This window comes from Neovison vison, chromosome 3, assembly GCF_020171115.1.
Source record: "Neovison vison isolate M4711 chromosome 3, ASM_NN_V1, whole genome shotgun sequence".
Classification (NCBI taxonomy): Eukaryota; Metazoa; Chordata; class Mammalia; order Carnivora; family Mustelidae; genus Neogale; species Neogale vison.
Window position 1 is genome coordinate 71,089,666 of NC_058093.1, and position 26,214 is coordinate 71,115,879.

General features: G+C 40.5%; 1 protein-coding gene across 1 annotated transcript in view; it reads right to left on the minus strand.

The window, feature by feature from the left end:
- The window catches only part of CHN1 (chimerin 1), a 208,984-nt gene extending 186,268 nt beyond the window's left edge, over window positions 1-22,716 (minus strand). The window contains exon 1 of the mRNA XM_044242376.1: window positions 22,637-22,716. Coding sequence (XP_044098311.1) covers window positions 22,637-22,655 — 19 coding nt within the window. The 5' untranslated portion in view covers window positions 22,656-22,716. The remainder of the gene's footprint in view (window positions 1-22,636) is intronic.
- Between the last annotated feature and the right edge of the window lie 3,498 nt (window positions 22,717-26,214).

Consider the following 26,214-nt stretch of genomic DNA (forward strand, 5'->3'; position numbering starts at 1 on the left):
CTCGCTCATGCTCTCTCTCACTGTCTCTCTCTCTCAAATAAATAAATAAAATCTTTTAAAAAAAAAAGAAAAGCAATAGTAAATATTTCTTTTCTAATATGGAAGAACATTCAAAATGGATAAATTAAGGAAAACATAAAAAGTCCCTAATTTTTATTTGACACAGAGAGAGAGAGATCACAAGTAGGCAGAGAGGCAGGCGGAGAGAGAGGGGGAAGCAGGCTCCCTGCTGAGCAGAGCTCAATCCCAGCACTCTGAGATCATGACCAAAGGCAGAGGCCTAACCCACTGAGCCACCCAGGCACCCCCCAAAAGTCCCTAATTTTTAAGATAACATTTAGCTAGAAGAAATATCATGCTTATAGTTATATCAATTTATGACACAGAAATGTCTACCAGCATTTTCTAGTCTCACATATGTATTCTCCTCTGCCCTTAATGGCAAGCGTGAAAACAAGTGTAAGATTATGTTCCTTGCTGTGCATCACTTTTCCTATAGGCAACAGCTCATACCTTCGCCTGTTACTGCAATCTCTCAGGAGTTTAAAATAGTTTTATACCAGGAAATTCTGTCTTAAATTATCACTAAACAAGTATTTTAAGAATACAATGTTCTCTTACATATACACATCCCCTCCCTTAAGATTCAGAAGCGTTTTCCTTGGTTGAAGTGTATTCAACTAAGGACTTCAATATAAAAAAGCATTTCATCACCACCACCAGAAAGAGACTGGGGGGGGGGCGCTTAAAAAAATGTGGGCAAAGCCAGTCTCTACTGTTAGATGTCAGGAAAGTGATAAACTCTGGGGAGGCAGGATGAGTCAAGTCAGACTGGAAGGAGCTGAAGGGTAGGGAGGGGTGTCTACCTAGGATGCTTAGTAATGTTCATTTCTTGACAAGAGCACTAGTTACATGGGTGTGTTCATTTTGTGGTAAGTGATCAAGCTTAGGACTTCTGTATTTCACGTATTTGTTTATTTGTGTATTTTATTTAAACATGCCTGTGCTCGCTCTCTCTCCCTCTCTCTCTGACAAATAAATAAATAAAATCTTTAAAAAAAAAAAAACATGCCTATGTACTTTGCATTTTTCTGTCTATATGTTACACTTTAAAAATGAAAAAAAAAATTCCTTGACGAATAAATAAATACGGCTCCTCACAATGCCACTGTTCTTCCTATAACATCAGTAGTTCTAATTATCAAGTCTGAGGAAGGTGCAATAATTATCTCAAATAGTGCTTGTTATATGCCAAAAAAATCTCAGGGAGGTAAATTGAGCATTCCACAGTTTAAGGAAGGAAGAAGAAATAACTAAAATGTATCTAAGTCTAAATCCATCTTTAGAACTCATGCATTCAGAGGAAGCTAGGCAATAAGGTGACCAGCTGAAAAGGCGAACCCTTTCTTTGACAATTACATACATGTCTACAATTTCTGAAAACGATGGAAAAGATCCACAAAGAACAACTTTCAGCTTAAGTTATTTAAATTTCTTCTGTTCTCAAACATGTACTAGGACTCTAAAGACAGAAGAAAAGAATTGCACTGGATTTTTTTTTTCGTTTTCAGAAATTTTGTAGAATTCTAGGGAAAAAAAAAAAACCTGATTTTTTAAAAAATCCCAACAGGCCCAAAAGGGAGTTGCTTGTGCTAAGTCCACATCACCAAACTGAGGCTTAATGCCTAACATAACTGCAGTTTCAACCTTCCCACAGAATATCTTGATGGGTTATCAGTCCGGAATTTCCGGATCAGCACAAGTGAGGTAACCCATCTGAGAGCCCCTATGTCTCCCAGAGAGGTAACCTTGCCCAAAACAATCCTCTTTTTTTTCTCCATTTATGACTTCCTGTTCCTATCCCTTTCTGCCTTTAATAATCTTCCCTCTCCTGCAGCCCTTTGGTGCTCCTTTGTATTTGCTAGATGGGATACTGATTCATGAATCTTAGAATAAAACCAAGTAGGTCTTCAAACTTACTCAGCTGAATTTTGTTTTCTTAACACCGGAAAGGGGCACATTTCTTAACACCGGAAAGGGGCACATTTGAAAATGCGATTTTCATTTTATCCATGGAAAATCAAAGCACTTTAAAAATAAAATCTTGAGATCTCAGGATTCAGAGATGCCAGCAGATGAATGAATCAGCACTGTGCGCTGGGGGTTCATCTGCTTCTCTATTACATTGCTCTGACCCATGTTTCAAGAAGTTCCTTTGCTCAGAGACTAAGCTTAAATTGAACGCTCACATAAATTCAATGATGGTGTTTTATAAGCCCATTTAAAGCAGACCCCATGCCAAACAGCATGATGGAAATGATGGCAATAAGAAACTGAACACTACACCCTTGATACAGAAAAGGGCAAGCTAACAAAGGAGCAAGTTCAGTGTGCAGCCTACCCACAGAACGTATTTATTATGCAAGCTGAGCAGCCAGCACATACAGTAATTGCTTAAAAAAAGAAAACTTTAGTGATTCTTTCTTCATATATAATAGATTCCTTCTTCCCAAACCTTCCTAAGAATGGTGAAAGAAATGACTACTTTCACAACCATCTAAAATATTTGGTTTTAAGCTTCAATTTAATTTTCAAAAAGTATGACTTCATTTTCAACAGAAAGTTCCTTTTATTGTTCTTATTCCCTAAAACCCCTTGGACTCTATTGCTTGCTCACTTTTACCATGAGACTGAGAAAAATCAGGCCTATGGAATGCTATAGTCCTAAACCTAATTAGCTCTAAATTTTACTGGATATACTTTCCTGTCTTTTTCTTTTATGAATATAGCTCTTTTCATTGAAATTATGATCAGGATTTCAGAAAACAATAAAAACATATAAGACTTCCCTTAGCAACCTCAACTTTCCTGTCTTTTTCTTTTATGAATATAGCTCTTTTCATTGAAATTATGATCAGGATTTCAGAAAACAATAAAAACATATAAGACTTCCCTTAGCAACCTCAACATAATTTCACTATCATTCCCTTCTCTAACAACGATGTTAAAGTGAACAGTAGTCATGTAAAACAGTGTTAATTAAATGTTAAATATGCATGGGTAAAAAGGAAGACTTATGTAATCCATATTATGATTGGGTGGATTCCTGTTGCCCTTCATTACTGTTCTACTTATTAAATCTCATTCTTGATTAGAAATTCTAAACTATATTCCAAGTATACCTTCGTGATTTGAAACAAACAACAGAACAATTATTTTAGAACAATTACTAATGGCCAGGTCCTTATAAATGTCAGTATTTTAAATGTTTAGGGGCTACACATAAAAACTACATCTCATTAGCCATATGTACTCTTTTTTTTTTTTTGAAGACTTTATTTATTTATTTGAGAGAAAGAGAGCACAAGAGAGGAGGGAAAGAGGGAGAAGCGGGCTCTCTGCTGAGCTGGGAACCCGAGGCAGGGCTTGATCCCAGGACCCTGGGATTAGGATCCAAGCCTAAGGTAGACATGTAACCAACTGAGCCACCCAGATACCCAGATACCCCAATCATGTATGTTCTTTAAAAATAAGTGTTCACAGGCAAATGGAATGAAGTGTTCACAGGCAAATGGAAGACAGTCCTACGTATTATACAGATCCCAGTGTTTTTTAAATAGCCTTAAAATCTTCAACAAAGACTTTTAACTGCTGTAATATAAATGAACACCTTTCAAAATGTTAAATTGAAGCTCATCAATTTTGGAGTCAAGCTTTCTGTAAACCTAAACTCTAACAGTTAAATAGTGAGATGTTCCTTCCTATTATTACTGCCGAATTTCCTTAAGCTAAGGAAAAGCAGAGGAAACAGGCTGGCAAGCGCCATCTCGTGGGCTTCCTAGGAAACATTTTTACTGTATTAATCAGTACAGTTCCAGAAGCAAATTTTTAGACTTATTCAATACAATATTCTCTATATTCAAAATGTTACTTTAATTTAAATCAAAGTATTAATACCAATTAACTGGGCTCCAAATACCAATTAACTGTAATAAAGTATATTTGTAGACTTGGGTAAGAGCTTTCTTCTAAAGCACTTGATGTACTGAAAGCCAAACCATCACATTTTATCTTTACAACATCCTTAGGAGTTAAGGCTGCAGAGATATATTATACAATAATGAAGCTTGGGAATCTATATGCCAAAGGAATTATAAAAGCATCTAGGCAATAGAGACATTAGAATGAGTTTTCTCATTTTGTAATGTAGCCAAGTCATAGAACAGTGCCTCACAAAATAGAGACCTTTTGTTGTTAATAAGGGCTAAATCAAAAAAGTTAGCAGGAATTGGAAAATTCAGTGGAACTAATAAATCTACTGTGTGTGTGTGTGCACACATGTACGTGTGCCTTTTAAGTAAAAGTTTACAAATCAAGTTAGGAGTTGAGGTTCATAGTATATGAAAAAAAAAAATAGGAAAGGAAACGCCCCCAAAGTCATGTTTACATGATTCTCTTTAGACTTTAGAAATAGTATGATTTTATTATTTTATATATTATTGATGAAGAAATATTAATATTCTACATTTTCAAAGAGTGTAGAGTTGCCTCACCACAAGCCCACAAGATGTGTTATCTTTGTCTCCCAGTGGTTTTTTTTTTTAAGGCCAAAATGAAATACCAACATTTAAAATTAGGAAATTCCTCAATATCTCCTCTTGTCTGCTACCTATGCCCACTGCAGATATCTGAGTTGTAGGCCTTGGTTTACATTTTTTCTTACATTTACATTTTTTCTTTCTGGCTTCCTTCATTTTTCCTTCAGGTTTTTCCTGGTACTCTTTTTTTTTGGGGGGGGGGGGTTACATAATGACATCCAAGCTCATGCTATGGAGCAATGCTATCTGCTTAAAGACTCTCCCCCAGTTTTCTAGGTGAAAGGTGCTTAATTCCAGTTCTGCTGTTGGTTGATGAGGCAGCAATGCCTGGAGGTCTGCAGATTACTCATCTTTTTTTTTTTTTTCCCCTTAAGATAGCTTTATTTATTTATTTATTTGACAGAGAGAGAGATCACAAGTAGGCAGAGAGGCAGGCAGAGAGATAGGGGGAAGCAGGCTCCCCACTAAACAGAGAGCCCAATGTGGGGCTTGATCCCAGAACCCGGAGATCATGACCTGAGCTGAAGGCAGAGGCTTAACCCACTGAACCACCCAGGTGCCCCTATTCATCTTTTTTTTTTTTAAACGAAGCTCTGAGATGCAAAGCTTTGAGAGAGTTTTCTGCTTTGCAAAGGGAAACCCAAGCCTAGTAGTGGTAGGAAGAACTAGGGAGATCTGTGTTATGGTTCGACATTTTCTTTATGGGAGGGAAAAAAGACTATATACTTGGGAAAGATAGTGGAGAACATTACTTTGGTAAAGTCTGGGTTGATTTAAGATTTGATAGCATTTTTAATTTTTATAGCCTCCCACATCTGCTTTAATAAAAAGCTCACAGCATACCATTTTGCTAGTGTTCCTAATGATTTTTTTTCTTATTTGAGTTTTATAAGTGATTTTTTTTTTATAACGTAACCACCATAATATATTTAGTTGCCTTGCGGCAATATGCTAGATAATATTTCCATAGAGGCTTTCTCAGGGGCTGTGAATCTTTTTATAATAAGGCACTGGAAAATAAAATGTGAAGCTTATTAAACTTCCTCTCTGGTTTGAATTCTTTAGAAAAGAGAAAGTATGTAATGTGATAATACACTGTTAAACATACCAGTTCTTACAAGTTTTGTGGGGGGTTTTGGTAATTAGGAAAAAATTTAAGATTTTTTTAATTAGGAAAAGTCTGGGATAGATGTAACCTAAGAAAATAAATTTGAAATATAAAACATGAGAGTTTAAAGTAACAGACTTCATTCACATCAATTTATATTACCCTTCCTAAGTCTGCCTTAAAATCAAAGTTTTTAAAAAGTGCTACTTGATGGTATTTATTATTAAAAGTGGCTGCATTTTCTCAATTAAAAAAATTTAGATAAAACTCACCTATTATAAATTCTTGGTCTCTTAATCTAGAAATTGTTATGTAAATGCAGTTTAATTATATTTCCATAAGCCTTCTGTTTAAATTTTAAAATAAATGTCAACTTATAAAAAATTATACCTTGCATCTAATAATAGCAGCCGAAAATATACAGTAAGCAACATATTAAAACTGTATGCTTATTTTAAATGTAATTTTACTAGTGAAAAAACTATCTTGGAACATTTTAATATTAAATACTTAACATACTTTAATTTTCCTTCTTCCCTTGGTAACAGAAAATAGCTTATTATAAGCTGAAAATATTGGATATTTTCTATTGAGACTTTCATTAAATTTTAATTAAGTCAAAATTATTTCTAAAAATTGTTTTCTATTTTTGAAATGCCTGTTTTCTTAATGTCAATTATTATACTTGAAAAACAAGATGAAAGGAATAAAGTTTTGATTAGAAGAGTGGAATTGGGCTGAATGAGGTTTCGCCCCAAGAAGAAGTCCTGAGAACTGTGTGCCGTCTCTGCTCCCTCCTTTCCGTCGAGAGAGAGAGAGAGAGAGAGAGAGAGAGAGAGAGAGAGGAGAGAAAGCAGGGAGGGAGGAATTGAGGGACCGCAAAAGAGAGAGAGCAAGAGCTCCCCTGTCTGGAGAGACCGAGAACAGCAGGGGAGGGGGTGGCACAGGAAGGAGGCTTGGGCCCCTCCAGAGAACTGCAGAGCCATCTGTCTGAAAAATGCAGGATGACAGGCCTCTAAGTATTCTTCAAGTCTCTCTATTGTATAGGGATCTCTGATTCCTTCTTTCTATTACTGTATTATTAATCCTTCTTGTTCCTTTTTTTGGGTCTTTTGAAATAATTTATCCTTTTAATTTTGACTAAAAGAGTGAATGCACAAGCTGAGAATAATTTGTCATTCAAGGAAATTAACTCAAAGTGTCTGGTCAACTTCTAAATATTGTGATGGAAAAAAAAAAGTGACTTGTTTTTGTGGCTCTTATGTTGAACTGTATATTTTGCAAAGATATATAATGAGCATCCTTAACAACATCCAAACCTAAGTATATTAAAAATGCCATCCAAAGCCTTAAATAGGCGATATCACCAAAAACAACTTCTGGGATTGGCAAAGTCAATTTTGCCCACTTTTTTTCCCACAATTAAATAAAAATATTATTCGCAGTATGTGTAATGTACCATAAATCACTGACTTCATCTTTCTTTTTGAGTTTCAGCACATTCTAAAAAACAGTCACTTGCATGAGCTTTTTTAATCCACTGCTTTGTGCCTTCTGTCCAGCAACTTAAAGACACTTCATGAGCCATTCTGTAAACAGAGGACTAATATGCAGATGTCCTATGAACCTGACTAACCCACCAAGGTCTAAGGGAGGCTGGAACAAAGAAGGGCATCCCTTCACCACCTCCTTGCTAAGAGCCTGAAAATATCTAAATGAACAGAGAAGAGATATCAAACCAGAGGTAGCCAACATTCCCCTCACATTTAGTCTGGTCTGTCCAGGAGGAGGTTTGGTTTCCAGGGGATACTGGACATCCAGCAACACTGAAAGGACCAACAACGAACCTGGATTAAGAAGCCCTTGTTTGCAGATCCTGTTTAGTGTTCCTTCTCCTCTGCTTTGAAAGTTGGAAGAAGAATGAAGAGACTTTTTTTTTTTTTTCTTGGTACAGAATGTAAAGCAGTATAAATCCAACCAGAATTTCACCAAAAACTTTTCAAAAAAGTTAGGCTGACAAAAGCAACCAATCCCTAAGCAAATGGTATGTCCTGCCCTTGACATGCAACAATATTGCAGAAATATACACATATGTCTTCCTTTAAAGACTGAAGATAATTAGAAAACAAAAACAGTAAGAGATTTTGAGATATGTTTACTACTGCTAACTTGATTGGCATGTTGTAAAGTTATAGGAAAAATTAATGTGTGCTCTGTTTCTATCCTGGAATTGTTAAACTCCAGAAGGACTGGGGCGCCTGGCTGGCTCAGTCCGTAGAACAGGCGACTCTTGATCTCTGCCTGGGCAGTAGCTTTAAGCCCCACAGTGGGTGTAGAGAGAACTTAAAAATAAACTCTTCTAAAAAAGTTAAAAGTAAACTATAGAAGCACTATGGTTTAAGAACTATTTTATTCACTTAATTATTTATTTTTTTTAAGATTTTGTTTTTATTTATTTATATGATAAACAGAGGTCACAAGTAGGCAGAGAGGCAGGCAGAGAGAGAGGAGGAAGCAGGTTCCCTGCTGAGCAGAGAGTCCGATGCAAGCTCGATCCCAGGACCCTGGGATCATGACCTGAGCTGAAGGCAGAGGCTTTAACCCACTGAGACACCCAGGTGCCCCTCACTTAATTATTTCTTGAGCACCTACTTCGTGTGAAGCACTATGCTAAGCACTGTGAGTACAAAGTAAGAAAGAATGGATGTTACCTTACAGACACCAGCAGCCTAGAAAGATAGAAAGATACATAACTACTATGAAAGGAACACACTGGCAGATGTCACAGGAGATCTAAAGATAAAATGATAAGGAATTCCTGGGGCACCTGGATGGCTCAGTGGGTTAAAGCCTCTGCCTTCGGCTCAGGTCATGATCTCAGGGTCCTGGGATCAAGCCCCGCATCAGGCTCTCTGCTCAGCAGGAAGCCTGCTTCCTCCTCTCTCTCTCTCTGCCTGCTTCTTTTGTGATCTCTGTCTGTCAAATAAATAAATAAAATCTTTTTAAAAAATAAATAAATATAATCTTTAAAAAAATGATAAGGAATTCAGAAGACCAGGGATTCCTTTGGAATGGGTGGCAGCAGGAAGGGGATCCCAACTACAGTACTGAAGGAAGGACAGAGCAAGCACTGGAAACACAGACAAGGGAAGAGACGGGGAAGACAAAGCAAAGCAGAATGGGCACAAGCTGTCAGCTGACTGGGTACGGAGGTGAGGGAGGAAGAACAGAAGAAGGAAAGCTAAGGCGCTGGCACCAGCAATGTGCCGTCTGGAGCGCGTAAGAGATTTGGAGGCGGGGTGCCAGGAGACTTGGGAATCACCCACCCAGAGCGCACGGTTGAAGCCTGAAGACTCCCTAGTGAGAAAGGGAGGCCAGTTCTTGCAAAGCAGACATTTCAGGCAGCAAACAGAGGAAACTGAGGAAGAGTGAAAGGGAAGAAAAGGAGTAGCAGGAGAACACAGTGTCTTGAAGGACAACAGAAAAAGTTCTCAAGAAGAAAGAGGTAGACAAAATCATGAAGAGTTCAGAAAGATCAAAGATTAGGACTGAGGGGAAGCCACGGATTACTGGCTGCTCACTGATAAAATCACTTCGGGCCAGACAGAAGCTGAACATGAGGTGACAGCTGTGATAGCAGGCTCTCCTTGACCAAACCCGAGTCAGGCTCCTCCAAGCCCTCTTCTTGACTAGCCTCAGCCTTGTGCCCAGGCCTCGCCAGGCCTGCACAGCCATTTGAGCAAGACATCTGCTAACTCAGTTGAGAGAGAATCCTCGTCCCTTGGATATCTGATCAAATTCCTCGCCCCCGACCCCTGATATCTCATCACCCCCGTCTGCCCTCCCTGAGAATCCTGTTGGGTCAGTATAGCAAGAATTCCCCCTACCTTGTCTCCTCTTAGTCGTTTTCCATCCCCTGACACCCTTGACACCTGCTCCTCGGCTACAAATCCTCCCCTGTTCTCAGATTCAGAGGTAAGGCCCATCTCTAGACACCTATCGCGACAGTCCTAAGGCTTCCTTGTTCTTTAAACAAGCGTCAGAAATTGCTGTGCCTTCAGAGTTGCCCATCTTTCTTTTCACCAGGGTCGAATGCCATTCCCAAACACCAAACTACTACAACCAAACACCGGCTGAGAAGCGACGGTGCAGACAGGGTTAAGGAGGAAGCAGCCATGTGGGAAGAGGCTGTGGGGCATACAGAATGTTCTTTCTATATCACTCTGCTAAAGGATGGAGCGCTAACACTCGTGCTGGGTCCCACAGTCGAGGAAAGGCTTCCTCACACTGACTAGGAGAGCACGGCTGTAATGTAAGGGAGCCGATACAGGGGAGAGGAGGAAACTAATGAGACAAGACAGAGAAAAACAAATTCCTATGTTTATTGTTTTCAATCCTCTTGCATTATGCTTTTTTGTAAACCACCTCATTTTTTTCTGGAACAATGAGAGGTGTTCATAAATGACAAATAAAATTTTCCTTTTATCCATTTAAAAATATGAATGTTTGGACTATTGTTTGTATCTACTCTTCTAATAAACATATGACAATTAATAGGAATGCTTATGTAGGATGCAGATTTATTATTATGGCAGAAAGATTATATGTTTTCATTTTCAGACCTTTCTAAAAAGTTAAGTTAGCCATTTTCATACTGAATTCCTATTCAATTTGATTATGTTCTCTACCATGAGGGTAAAACGTGAACAAACCAAGCTAATTTATGTACAATTCCTTTGTACTATTGAAATGAAAAGGAACAATAGTTTAATGAACTGGAATTTGTTATCTAATTATGTCAAATAATTCAGAAACATCTGCCGATGGTTAGTAATAATATAGTTAAACCTCAAAGAATCTGCTCCCAGAGAGATTTCCATTTTACTCAAGCCCTTGTGAGCTTCCACTGGGGAAATCCATACCAGAGTATGGAACCAAGGGATGACATAATGGCACTTTTACACCGTTAAAAAAAAAAAAATAGCAAATGAACAAAAAAACGAACAGAAGAGGGTGTGTATCACATGGATTTAGGCCTTAAAATTAACTCCCAAAGAAACGAACAGCAGAGGGTGCATAGCGTATGGATTTAGGCATTAAAATTAACTTCCAAATTTAAGACACAAAGCAGACTACTGTAATATGCAACATTCATTTGAGCATTTATTGAATAGCTGGGCTGCATCAGACACTGTGGCGGTTAAGAAATCCATAGCTTTCGTGTTAGGGAACTTCATCCAAAAGGGAAGACAAGATTAGACATCCACTAACCACAGTATCACCACTAAAACAGAGGTGTTTTGGGTACGGTAGATGCAGAAAAGGTGTAAAACAAAGGTGTAAAGGTGTAAAACAAAGGAAGACTACTTAGAAGAGACTATTCTAGTGAGTTTTGCAAGATGTGCAGAGGAGAGTGAGCACAAAGAAGGGCTTGGGAAATGACTGTACTAAAGGCACACTGAGTGCAGTCCCTTCTGGAAACATCAAGTAGTTCAGTATGGCTGAAGCACAGCCTCTGAGGAGGAGACAGTAAGAGATGAGGCCAGACATATAAGCAGGAGTCCTATCCTAAAAGCCTTATATGCAAACTGGGGAATTTGGACTTAATGGTGATGGGCTGGAGGAGTAAGAAACTCCTAGTCTAACTGTTAGACTAACCAAATCCTAAGAAGTAAGTTTAAATTCCCAAGTACGGACTCTAACATATTAAGAATAATCCAAAACAACAAAGAAAGAAAAAAAGATAAATAAATGAAAGCAAATATTCCAACTGATTCAAGGTGGGGCACCTGGGTGGCTCAGTTGGTTAAGTGTCTAGCTCTTCACTTGGGCTCAGGTCCTGATCTCAGGGTCATGGGATCAAGCCCCACATCAGGCTCTGCACTCAGCAGGGATTCTGCTCAAGATGCTCTTTCCCTCTTCCTCCAAAAAATAAATAAATCCTTTTAAAAAATAAACAAACTGATTCAAGGTTGTTCACAGGATAAGTATACAGATGAAGGCCATTATTATATACTTATTACTCTTTCATTCACTTATTTGCTCAGTAAACCTGGACTCAGTACCTATGACATACTAAACACGGAGCTTACAGGCCTTAATATATATTTTTTAAAGATTTTATTTGTTTATTTGAGAGAGAGAGAGAGCACAAGAGAGAAAGAGAGCAAGCACAAGGCAGAGGGTGAGGGAGAAGCAAGCTCCCCACTGAACAGGGAGCCCGATGCAGGACTCTATCCCATGACCCTGGGATCATGACCTGAGCTGAAGGCAGCCACTTCACCCACTGAGTCACCCAGGGGAGCCATCCCTTAATATATTTCAAGCACTAAGAGGGCAGACGCTAGATCTGATTGTGGTCTGGAAGAAGCATTGTTTACTGGTCAGTATATTTCACATTTCAAAGTACAGTAGGAGGTATCAATTGTCCAGCACTATTGGAAGTCTATCTGGTATTTTTAAAAAGATTTTATTTATTTCTTTAAGAGGGAGGGAGAGAGAGAGAGAAAGCAGAAGGAGCACATATGCAAGTGGGCTTGCACACAAGTAGGGGAAAGGGCAGAAGGAGAGGGAGAAGCAGACTCCCCACTGAGCAGGGAGCCCAACATGGGGCTTGATCCCACAACCCTGAGATCATGACTTGAGCCAAAGGCAGACACTTAACCGACTGAGCCGCCCAGGGACCAAAGTCTATCTTTGGTTTATCCAAATAGACCAATACCAAAGTCTATCTGGTATTCAGTGTATAACCCTGAACTAGGTCTCTACCAGAGCATCCTCAGACAAATACTAAAATGGCATGTGCCATATATTTAACTACATACATAAGCAGTAATACTGCAGAACCACTTTCTCATGTGGGTCAACAGACTTGTGAAAACAACCGCTGTGGCACCTGGGAGGCTCAGTTGATTAAGCGTCTGCCTTCAGCTCTGGTCACGATCCCGGGGATCGGGACGGACCCCCACATCAGGCTCCCTACTCAGAGGGAAGCCTGCTTCTCCCTCTGCCCCTCACCCCACTCATGCTCTCTCTTGAGCGCTCTCTCTCTCCAACAACAAAATCTTTAAAAAAAAGAAAACAATTGCTATCTTGGATCTTTATTAATATCAATAATAACAATATCAGTGACAATATTAGCTACTATGTATCTTCACCACTGTATTAGGAACCTTACACACATGAATTTATCTATTTCTGCACAGATGGAAGAAGGGAATTAATAGCCCATGTTTATGTATAAGAAAAATGAGACTAGAAAATATAGCAGACACTTGGCAGAGAAAGGATTAAACATAGCCCTTGCACACCAAAATCTAAGCCCTTTCCTCTATACTACACACTCCACAAGCTTCCCACCTTGCAGAGTAAAATCTGATCCTTCCCATGGTTTATAAGGTATAATCTGTGACCCCAACACTCCTCCATTCCCCAGGACCTCTCTGTCTCCTCTCCCACCACTTTCCCCTGGCTTACTCTGCTCCAGCTCATTGCCCTTCTTTCTTTTCCTCAAAACTGTCAATGGGCGCCTGGGTGGCTCAGTGGGTTAAGCCGCTGCCTTTGGCTCAGGTCATGATCTCGGGGTCCTGGGATCAAGTCCCACATCGGGCTCTCTGCTCAGCAGGGAGCCTGCTTCCTCCTCCTCTCTTTGCCTGCCTCTCTGCCTACTTGTGATCTCTCACTGTCAAATAAATAAATAAAATCTTTAAAAAAAAAACAAAACTGTCAAGCACATCCCCACCTCAGAGCCTGTTTCATGAGGTGACGCCCCCACTTCACAGGACTCATTCCCTCATGTCCTTCACATCTCTCCTCAAAATCCACCTGAACTCTGAAGCCTTCCCTGACCTCGCTGCCACATTGCTGGCCCCATCTCCTCACCCTGCTTTATACTTCTTCATAGCACTAGCCACCAGGCACACTATACATTTTTTTAAAGATTTATTTATTTTAGAGAGAGAGGAAAAGAGAGTATGCATGCATGGGCGTGCAAGAGGGGCAGAGGGAGAGGGAAATGGAGACTCTCAAGCAGACTCCATGCTGAGCATGAGTCGATGCGGGGCTCCAGGTCATGGCCCTGAGATCACGACCTGAGCTGAAACCAAGAGTCAGGTGCTTAGCCAACTGCACCACCCAGGCGCCCCACACCGTACATTTTTTATTGTCTGTTTCCCTCCACTGCAAACATAAGTTCCTTGAGGACAGGAACTAAGACATACCTGGCACATTTTAGGTCCTCAAATCCTTGAACAATCACAAAAGACCACCCATCCCAAACCTCAGAGCTATCCTCAGAAAAAGTAGGAAACACCTCCTGTTGCTGCTTCCTTCTCTCACCCTATGGTTCTATCCATTCCCGCCCAATCCCCAAAACCCAGGGCTTTGTCACTGTTCTTCTTACTACCCCAGCCCCCTTCAGGTCTTTCTCAGTAATGTCTCAAGTTCTACATAAAAACTGCCACTCTCTGGGCGCCTGGGTGGCTCAGCGGGTTAAGCCTCTGCCTTCGGCTCAGGTCATGATCTCAGGGTCCTGGGATGGAGCCCAAGTCCGGCTCTCTGCTCAGCGGGGAGTCTGCTTCCCCTTTTCTCTCTCTGCCTGTCTCTCTGCCTACTTGTGATCCCTGTCTGCCAAATAAATAAATAAATAGTTAAAAAAACAAAAACAAAAACATGCCACTTTCTCTTCTCTTACAGTGCAGTTCCCTCAGTCAAAATGTTTGCTCTGTCTACTCGAAGATCTTGAGTCCGTAAATTAAAATCACTCTCTTGCTATGTGAAGAATCTATATCTACCATGTTATTCCTCATAGGTAACATGCTAAGTATCCATGCTTTAATTATAGTATAATAGTATTAAATTCATTTACTATGGAAGGTCTGCAGAGGAAATACTTCAGTCAGGCAGATATTTACACATTTACACCACTTACCTACTGGGCTCAGGCCCTGATCTTAGGGACATGAGTTCAAGCCCAAGAGTGGGCTCTGTGCTCAGTGCCAAGTCAGTTTGGGTTTTTCTCTCTCCCTCTCCCTCTCCCTCGATCCCTCCCCACCCCACCAGGGTGCACATGCGGGAGCATACACTCTCTAATAAATAAACAGGTCTTTAAAAAAAGAGAGAGAGAGAGATTAGCAGTTTAAAGAAAAGGAACAGCACAGTTTTCAAAAGGTCAGGTCTCTGGGTCTGAAAATCTATTCATGCAGAGATACTTTTCTTGGACTACATCTTTTCTTCTAACTTGTTTTACACCAGGAAATAGACATGGTCCAATGAAATCAGAAGGTTAAAAAGTCAGAGTGGAAAGGGAAAGGACAACCTTCAGTATAGCTAGAGGAAACACAATGAGGTGGCCCCCTGCCAGGCTACTAAGCAGCTGGCCACACTGGGGGGTGGAGGGGGAGGGGGGCACCTGACTCATCTTCCCTTCTCCCCCACAAATTCAACTGTCTGCATTCTTTCCAAGAAGTGCTTACTTTTCTAAATTTAAAACAACTATTCAAAACAGGCAAGGACATTTCTTTCTTTCTTTTTTTTTTTTAAAGCATTTCTTTTTTTATTATTATTATTTTTAAAGATTTTATTTTATTTATTTGACAGACAGAGATCACAAGCAGGCAGAAAGGCAGGCAGAGAGAGAGAGAGGAGGAAGCAGGCTCTCCGCCGAGCAGAGAGTCCCACGCGGGGCTCGATCCCAGGACCCCAGGATCATGACCTGAGCTGAAGGCAGAGGCTTTAACCCACTGAGCCACCCAGGTGCCCCAGCAAGGACATTTCTAGTTATTGATTTTTTATTTTGTTTTTGTTTCTTGGAGAACAAAAAGAAACAAAAACTTTCTAAAAATGTAAAAAGTTCTAAAAGATTCCTGGATATAAAACCATTACTTTAAAAATAGTAATTTCTGTTTTTTACAGTTTAAGTGAATTAAATCTTTCTTCTATTCAATTTGGTCATCCCCACTCGAGGTAATTTTTAAATTAATAGCAGCTTGATTGAGATAGAATTCACACACCATAAAATTCAGCCTTTAACATATACACGGAGGTGGTTTTTAATATATTCACAAAGTATTCATTATGTTTTTTAGAAATATAGAGACAAATTAAGAAAGTATATTTATAACTATTTCAGGAGACTTATTTCCCTCAATACCACTTTTCAGTGTAGAATACAGTCACACCATTCCGGTTCTTAGTTTCTCCCTATTTTTCTTTCTTTCTTTCTTTCTTTCTTTTTTTTTAAGAGAGAATCTTAAGCAAAATCCACACCCAGCATGGAGTCTGATGCAGGGCTGATCCCATGACCCTGAGATCATGACCTGAGCTGAAATCAAGAGTCAGTCACTTAACAACTAAGCCACCCAGACACCCCTCCCTATTCTGTGTTTTAAGGATAGTAGGATTACATTAATAAATAAAAATCAAAGCTTATGGGAATCATTTTCTCTGTAAGAATGACTTATGACTGGTAAGACTGGGCTCAACGCCTTGTCCTGAGTTGGATTTGCACAGAAAGTTCAGTGACTTCATTTAGTTTATATATGCCAGACAAATAATAAAGTGTTTTTAAAGGTGCTATTACTGATACTTTATATAAACATCAATTATCCATATCAAAGGATATTATTACTACTAGAGGGACTTTGAGAAAAGCTACACAAACCCCAACCTGGCAAGGAAAGCCCTGTTATGGCTGCTCAAAATGACAGTAAACTTAACCCTTAGGTTAATCCAATCTGATGAAATCTGTGTAACTTCTACTAATGTCATTCCTTCAAAACTATTATTAGATGGCACACAAAGCATGATCAAACAATATTTTTCTGCCTATTTCTCTTATGATTGTTTTAGATTAGTCTAAAAATGTATTCTCATTGAAGGTAATATTGCCTTCAAGTGAGCAAAAATTAGCTTAGGGTGGTCAAAAACCTTACTCTTTTTGTGCATAAAGCAGATATACACACTGTATAAAAAGACAGACAGTGTATCTGTTGTTAAAGTTTCATGGGGAAAACAAGAAAAAATGCCTAGGGGTGCCTGGGTGGCTCAGTGGGTTAAAGCCTCTGCCTTCGGCTCAGGTCATGATCCCAGGGTTCTAGGATCGAGCCTGCTTTGGGCTCTCTGCTCAGCGGAGAACCTTCTTCCTCCTCTCTCTCTGTCTGCCTCTCTGCCTACTTGTGATCTCTGTCTCTGTCGAATAAATAAATAAAATCTTAAAAAAAAAAAAAAAAAAGAAGGAAAGAAAAAATGCCTAGGGGCACCTGTGTCATGCAGTCCTTTAAGCTAAGCATCTGACTTTGGCTCAGGTCTTGGGATCAAGATGGGGGGAGGGGGGGCGCGGGGGGGGGGGGGCAGGCTCCCAGCTCAGCCAGAGGTCTGCTTCCTCTCTCCCTCTCCCGCTGCCCCACCCCCACTCATTCTCTATGTGTAAGTGTGTGTGTGTCTCTTGCTCTCTCAAATGAATCAATTTTTTAAAAAAAGGAAAAAAAATGCCTAAAAATCTTATGAAGAGTGATTTTTTTTAAAAGGTAGACAAATCCAGATATAAAGAAACTGAAACTCTTATTGACAAATGTGTCAAATTTTTGTAATTATGTATATCACTCTATCTTCAAAGATTAGGATGCTAGTAGGATTGTTACTTGCAGGGACAGATGTCACTGGAAAGACTGCATCACCAATATCTTTTCCACTGTACACAGATGGTAACTATCAGAGTCATAGCAACTATAATTCTTTTATCTGTCTTACATAGCACTAAATCTCCACACATTAAAAGAAAAATTTTAAAGTTGAAATTATAAGTTTTTGATACAGGTGAGAGAATATACACAAGTATTTTTTAAATAAGGATGGTGATTTTAATGACAGCTGCAAAGATGAAACATTCTAAGAAAAGTAGCTGAGTTCTCACCACTGGACCACCCTGCCACTTATTAGGTAAGTCCCTCTCATATTCTTTGATGAGCAAAATCTGAAAAATAAAAATGTGAGCAGAGACCGTATTCAAGTGGAGTTTCCTATAAAATTGGCTTTTGGTCAAATAAGTCATACTGAAAATGCAGCTGATTTGTCTTTTTAAAAACAAATTCTAGAGGCACTTGGCTGGCTCAGTCGGTAGAGCATGCAACTCATTATCTTGGGTCTGTGAGTTCGAGCCCCACCATGGGTGCAGAGATAACTTTAAGAAAGAAAGAAAAAAAAAATTTAATGTCAAGACAGTAATAGGAAATCAGAAATTTTCCTAACTGTATTACAAAGAATACACCATTACCATTTAAATGCTCCAAAGGATCTCTATAAAGATGCCCAAGGGCAGGTGCATCAGGTGGTGGCGTAATGAAAAGGTTTCCATGGAATCCTAGCTATGAGATCACAGATCAATGGCAGTGACCATAGTGACTGGTAAATTAAAGAAAAAAGCAGAAAAGGGAGAGGGGCCATGCCAGAGCTAGTTCTATCCCGATAGAGAAGAGAGTTACTCAGGGTTCAGCCAGCCCAGCTGGATAGTAACTGAGTTCCCAGTCTCAGCATTTGTCTGAGCTGTAAACCACAGCCCCATTTAGCTATAAATGACAGACATTCCTGCCAAAAGATAACCTGGCAGGATGCTTTTTCATCCAGCTCTGTCAAATAGGGTTTTATTGGTATGGCCACTCAAGGCATTCTGTTAGGTACACGAGCTAAAAAGTCCTAAATTAGATGACTTGAGACTTTCCTTCTAGCCCAGCAGTTATTAGAGAACATGTGCTTCTTTTTCAGGGAAGTTCTAACAAGTCTTATTGGAAATAAGTAGTTAGGTACATACACTATAGTTCTGGAATGTAAGCTCTAAGGAGACAGGGACCATGTCTCTTGCACACTGCTACAGATGTATGTTGAACAGATCAACATACATCAACATACAGCAGGTGAGTGAGCAGAGTATGAACTACATTTGGATAATTTTTAGGATTTGAGGATTTAAAAATTATTCGTATTGATGCAGATGACTGAAAGGTATATTCATCTACAAGGTTGAGAAAAATGCTGGCAAAGTCCTGACCCTTCAAAAGTGTGCATTTTCAACTCCCAAATGGGACTATAAAATCAGGAAGGATTGGGGTCTAGTTCTTCTGTCACAGATAAACAGAAATTTGCATTAAAAGTATCTTTTTAAGTAGCAAAGGTGAATAATGGTGAAGGTAACAGATAAGAGTTTCACTCTTCAGCTTAAGCTGACAAATATTTTGAGTCGCTACACTGTACTTTGGTGACAAAAAGTTAAAAGTATATCAATGTGAAATTGTACTGAGTAATTTCAGAGGCTCTCATTTTTTTTAAATGAAGCTCACTTTCACCAATGTCCCATAAAAAGGACATTCTTTACAATGATAAAAAACAAAGCTTGGATGGAAGAAAAAAGAACATAGGGGTGTCTGGGTAGTTTGTTTGGTTGAGCACCCACTTCTTGACTGCAGCTCTGATCATGAAAGCAAGGGTTGTGAGATCGAGCCCCGAGTTGGCTTCCACACTGCGCGTGGAGCCTGCTTAGGATTCACTCTCTGCCCTTACCTTCCACTACCCACACTTGCACTCTCTCTCTCTAAATTAAATTAAATTAAATTTTTAAAAACCTAGACTCTATTGCAGGCTGCTAGGCACGCAACTGTGTTCTCCAATAAATTCCTTTGTTGAAGCCCTAACACGCAATGTGATGGGATCTCTGGAAATGAGGGCTTTGAAGGGAAATTAGATTAGATGACATTGTGAGGGTGGGGTTCTCATGATGAGATCAGTGGTAGTACAGAAGACCAAAGACCTAGGTTTCCCATCTCTCCACCACCGGAGGATACAGCAAAAAGATGGATGTCCACAAACCAGAAAGAGGTCATTTCAGCAGGAAATGAATCTGCTGGCTTGCTGGTCTTAGAATTCCCAGCCTCCAAAACTTCAGGAAATAGATGTCTGTTGTGTAAGCCTCTCGCTCAGTTTATGGTATTTCCACTACAGGAGTTCAAGTAGATTTAAGACACTAACCTTACCAACTAACACACCCATGATACACAAGGTAGGGTCCTAGCACTGGTTGCCTTGGGAAGGCTTTGGGAGAAACTCTATTGAGCTCTGACTTTGATAACTGTTTAGTTAGGTTCATCCAGTTTCTTATATTCTGATCTTCTCTTCACTACCATCTCACAGAACTTTATTATCTCACTGCTCCTCTGCTCTAAGTTGGTTATTAAGAGGAAATATAAAGGGATATGAGGTACTTCTGATTAAACTAGTTAAAAAGTAGTACAGTTGGGGTGCCTGGGTGGCTTAGACAGTTAAGCATGACTCTTGATTTCCGCTCAGGTCATGATCTCAGGATTGTGAGATCGAGCCGCATGTGGGGCTCCATGCTCAGCAGAGAATCTGTTTGAGATTCCCTCTTGCCCTTTGCTCCCTCCCTCCCCTGTTGTGCGCATGTGCTCTCTCTCAAATAATAAATAAATAAATCTTTTTTTTTTTAAAGGTAGTATAGTTGACTCTTGAAAAAACAGATTTGAACTGCATGGGTATACTTATACGTGGATCTTTCTCAATAAAACCAGTACAGTACTTATAAATGTATTTTCTCTTCCTTATGACTTAACATTTTTCACTAGTTTATTGTAAGAATACAGTGTGTGATACATATAACATAAAAAATACGTGGTAATCAACTGTTTATACCATTGGTAAGTCTTCTGATCAACAGCAGGTTATTTGGTTTTTGGGGAGTGAAAAGTTAACACAGATTTTGGACTACATATGAGATCAGCATCCTTAATCCCTCATGTTGTTGGTGGGTCAACTGTTACATCTAAAATAAAATCCATTTCTTCTAACCGTTGGGGACTGCTCTTAATGCATACAAAGGCCATTTTGAACTGGGCAAATTTGAGCAATTTCGTATTGATCTTTAATACAACGGTTCTCAAACTTGAGGATGACAGAATCACAGGGGAATTCCTCTAAAATCCCCTTCGCATAGAACTGCAGAATCTGTGGGTCTAGGGGCAAAGGAATATTAATTTTGAACAAAGAGGACTGATGGGCGGTGTTCAACGACAGCTACTGCTCTATCGTGACCGAAAAATAGACTCTGCACACAGGTGTACTTTCCTTTATAACAGGGAAATATTCTTAAAAATTGTAACCAAATTGGATTTTGTTAATTACATTCTATTTTCCCACAAGTTGACCTAAAATTTTGAAGACACTTTGTTCATTCTGAGGGGTGCAAGTGGTTTCTTTTATCTTCATCTAGAGGTCAAATCCGTGCCCTTCCTTTCCTCATCTCTACTTCAGTGAAGCTGTAATAATTTAGGAATCCTTTTAAAAGTACCTTATTCCTTACTCTGCTTCTTTCCAATTTATCTGTTGATTCACTGAGAATGTCAACATTCGAGAAGTGGCTGAATCATGAACCTTACCTTTGAAAACAAACCTGGAAATGCAGACTCTCTCCTTAGAACAGAAAATGAACTTACTATAAAAAACTAGTTTAAGGGGTAATTTTCCTGGGGAAATATTAGTGCTATGTATTAGGTACTACAGTATAAGAAATGCTTCTTCCAAAGACAACACCAGCTAAGTCTTCCACCATTTTTAACTTTTGTACCAAAAAAAAAAAAGTCCACAGTTAAGAAAAAATGCTCTACTAAATGATGCAGATTAAACATAAGGTACTGCAAAGCAATGGTGAGATTTTTATTTCTTTCAGAGAAAGATGAAACATTTTTAAAGCACCTATAAGAACCAACACCAAATGTCATTTCTAATACTAAGGGTATTCCAACACAATAAACATACCCCAGACTGCAGACTGGCAAATTGTGTTCTAGGCTCAGTTTTGCCACAAAAGGGTCATGTGACCTTGGAAAATAACCTTCCTGCATCTGAATTTAATTTATAAAATGATTAAATAAATGTAACTCTTTGATTCCAGATTAATTCATTCTAACTTATATGAAAAAGCATTTGTGGTATGTGATGCCTGTAACTTGCTTGATCAAATGAAGCAATTAAAACATAACTGGAAACTTGATATTGTGAGTAACTTACTAAGACTGTCCTCTTAGCTATCAGTTTCCTACCAGTACATACCATACTACTTTGAACATCTAAATTTTCACAAACTGAGTTTTCTTAAAGGGAGGGACATGTGTACTATATAGTCCGCTTTGGCAATAGGAAACACGGTATCTTTTCAGCCCTTCTTCCCAACCTATTGTCATTACAGACTTGGTGGGGGGGGGGGGGAAACCTTGAGTCTTAAAGACTGAAACAATAGTGTTGCAGTAATTACATCACAGAAATAACATTTCTTTCCTAAAATACTCAAAGTTATTCTCTGGGGATCACTTATCTTCCAGGAACCAACTTTCTTCTGTCTGCTCTAGTATTTGTTAGAGCAAACATTTTCCATTTTAACAAATATTCAGTTCACCAGTTATTCTTGTTTCCAACGAAATATACCGTCTCCAAAAAATCCGCCCCCAAATCCAACAAGACTCAACACATGCATTTGGCAGTTCCGGGGAGGTGGGGATGCACAGACATCTTGTACAAAATAAATAAACTTTCCAGGATCTTTATTTACTGACTGGAGAAGCATAGATTTGGGAACAACCAGCTAACTTCGCTCACAAGTTGGCATCTTAAAGAATCCTCCGTTTACAAAACACCCCGGACCTCACAGACTCCCAGCCCAGAATTGGCCAGGGAGCACACGCCCATCGGCCCTGCCTGGAGAGGAAACAATGGGAGAGGCGCGAGGGACCGAGCCCGGCGTCCCAGACGCCCCAGCTCCCCCGCTCCGGCCCGCGCCCAATACCGCGCGCTACGACCCTTCCCCTGGCGCCCGGGGCTCCAGTCCCCGGGGCGCGGCCCACCTGCAAGGGCGCGGGCAAAAGGCTGTACTTACCAAACAGGGTCAGGGCCATTGTAAAGGCGTTCGCCAGCTGCTCGCCGCCGCCCGCCGGTCCACGCGCTCCTCCCAGGCCGGCCGGAGATCACCGCATCGGCCCGAAGCGCTCTCACCTCGGAGGGAGCGGGCAGTCGGAGGGGCGTGGTGCGGCGCGGGCGCGCGGGGAGGCTGCAGGCCGGGGCTGCAGGGGGCCGCTGCAAGAAAAAGTTATTTATGCGTTATTGTCAGGCGCACCCGCACCGGGGGAGACCCGCTAGCCCTAGGCGAGCCGGCACTTGTCGCTGCCATCTGCGCACTACGCGGAGCGCGCGCGGGCGGCGGTACCTGCGAGGCGGGAGGCTTGGCCGCGGCGCAATGGCAGGCGGAGAGGCGGCGCCGCAGTGGCGGCGGCGGCGGCGGCGGGGAGAGGAGCAGCCTCGCGGGGCCCCCGGCGGGGCGCGCTCACTCCGCATCCCGCGGCCTCTCAGACGCCATCTTGCGATAGCGTCTCCCACTGGATCTGCCCCTGCGCCTCCTCGTGCCTCCCGCCTCGGGCGCCGGAGCCCGGTGCGTTCCCATAGCAACGGGCGCGCGCGGGGGTCGGGGGCGCGCGCCCCTCCTGCCCCGGGCCGCGAGGAGCCGCCCCAGCCGCCCGGGAGACAGCCTCCGGGAGCCCGGCGGGGGCGGGGTTGGTGTGCGTTTCAGCTGAAATCCCTGGGATTTTTCTTGAATGGGATTTGAGGAGGCGCGGAGAGGAGAAAAACTGAGCTGTTACTCGAAAGAGGAAGAGTCACAGGAGGATGCTCCATGAATCCAAGTCCCCAAGCAGGGTCACCTGGGGATCGGGTTCGTTTGAGGATAAATATCTCGCCCGGGGCTCTCGGGGTTAACGGAGAGTCGGGAGCCGGTGACCCGAAGCTTCGGGACTCGGAAAGGGAGCCTGGAGTCGAGCAGAGACCCTGACTCTTGGCTTCCTTTCCACTTGGACTTGGGAGCCGCTGGGAGTACGGATCAGACTGTCATATCTGAGGAATCAGGAGTCGTTAGGATTACCTAAAATAATTTGATACAAGGCCAATGCTTAAACCTAATTTTCTTCCCCTTGCTTTACACCTCTTTGATACTGTCTCGGGAAAAATCAGCGTTTCACACTGTTTGGCACTTCTCCTATACCACAAAAGATTGCTCCCCTGAGCTTTTTGCATTTATCTGATAATCACTGGCAACATCCTTCTTTCTGTGATGTTCCCTGCTCGCCTCTGTCTTTGCCTTAATTAACGAAAAGCCATAGAACGCCTCGAGATTATCAGCCAAAAGATGTTCTTGAAAAGCTCGGTTATGATGTTTATGTCGTTTTCATTTAATGTATTCAAAAATTCAATATTCTCTAGTTGCCATGTTCCTTCTGTAAAGAAAAAAAAAGAAAGAAAGAAAGAAAGAAAAAAAAATCCCCCTTTTTCTTCTTTCCCTTAGGCATTGGATACTGTTGCAGCATCTAATCATGTAGATTTTCTCTTTGGTTCTCATGTCTTCCTACGGGCATCTTTCCTCTTACAGTTCCTCAGATTCCCAAATGTCATTTTCTGCTTCTAATTTTCAACTAATTCTTTTTAGAATATTATATAAATATCTTCTACTTACTATATCTTGAGGATCAAATCGTTACAAAAATGAAAATTACTAGTACAAATAGAGCCACAGTTAATTCATCATCATTTCACATCAGACTCTAACATCAGAAGAAAAAGAAAAGCCAGTTGGAAGGAGGAGCCAAGCCTTTTGTTTCATGTCAGTTAACTCAAGAAAAAAGAAATAGTAGAATAATTCAACAGGAACAAGCAAATGTGTAAGATGCTGTATGCTTGAAATTTTCCACTGTACTAAAATGATTCTCCTTTAGCTACTAATATCAAAATAAATCTTGAAATGCCCACAATTTTCAATCTTTAATGAAAAGTACTCTTGATTTTGAGCGGCCTTTCTGCTCGTGAAAAATTACAAACACACACCTCATGAAGATAAATGAGATACTCCAGAAGGCTTTGTGGGACAGATTTTATAACCATGTAGATTGCTGCCTCAACCAGTGATTTTCAACCTTTTTTGGAACTTAATTTCCCTTTAGGTCTCTGATGAAAATACTGTCCCCCTTCCTGGGAAATGCGTAAGTGCATATATACACTCACCAAAATTGCTTCCCAGAATTCCAGGGGGATTATGGCCTATTCAGGGACCCAGAGATCCTTTGTAATCTTGGAAAGTTTTACATTTAAAATTAAAAATTTTCACCTTTCACCTGGAAGCATGGAATTTTGAACAGGAGAGTACCAGACTCCGCTAACTTAAAGATAAAGAAATTGAAGACTCAGCGGTCGAAAGATTTCCCCAAATGCGTACACCTTTTAGCGGCAGAACTAACAGGAAAATCTATGGCGTCTGGTGTTTTCCCTGACCACCACCTCAACTCTCCATCCCCCACCAATTTAGAGGATACATGGTTTAAATTTAAAAAGAAAAATCTGTTTAGTATTAGAAGCAGAGTGGCATGGGGAGTATTTTGTCCTCAGTCATTTTGCATGTTTGGATCTTCTTGCAGTTTGGGAAGTTGAATTTGTCTCAAAGCGTCTTTATTCACATGCTCTTCAATTCAGAACCATGTGTCCAGTCGGGTTGAGAGAAAAAGTGCTTTTCTCTTCTCTTTGTGAAAGTCTCTAAGGTACCAGAGCGTCAGTGTTTTGCTAGTACACCTCAGTTTCCTGGTAATTCTCTCTGTCCCCCTGGGGGCTTATCTTGCGCCTGTGAGGGAAATTAACAATCCTGTGGGCAGACTCACACTCCCATTATACAACCAAGCTTTGGTTAACAGACCAGCTTTGTACTGCTAGTTGTGGCTGCACATAGCTGAATCTTAGTGATAGACCCGGCTTAGGTTCAGGTGGGGACATTTCTTTCCTTCCCTTCCTCTTTTCTGTACAAGTCTGGGCACTCCCACATACACACACACACACACACACACACACACACACCCCTTCCAAGAGAGGTTTTTAGCGTACTATTTGAAACAATAGGACTCAGTGTTACTATGTTTCCCTTTTTAAACATATAGCTTTCCACAAGTATATCAACTGACTTCCTAATAACAAAATGCTTTCTTTATTTACGTGATTGAAGTGCTATGTCTTGAAAATAATGCTCATTTTTCTAATATTGTATTATCTAATGAGGAATAGAGAGTGTTGCTTTTCTCACCCGCTGGAAATAAAGCAATAGACTTTCAGCCACAGATTCAATGTAAGGAAGGGCATTAACCACTTGGGGACTATTATTACGAGTAGTATCTTAGTTGTTTATTTAAAAGGGCAAAGAATGAGTTGGCTTTTAAAACACTTGTGTTTTCATTCAAACATTTAATTTTGTGCTTAACAAAAAAGCACCTAGAATGGCAGGATTTGTTTGCTCTGTTACTTGCATTAGATTTTTAGATGAATGTTTAACTCTTTCTGGTTCTTCCTCATTTATAAAATGAAGGGACGGGATGGAGCTAAGTTATATCTAATGTCTTTTTTAGGCTTAGCTGTCATTCTGCAATATTTTAA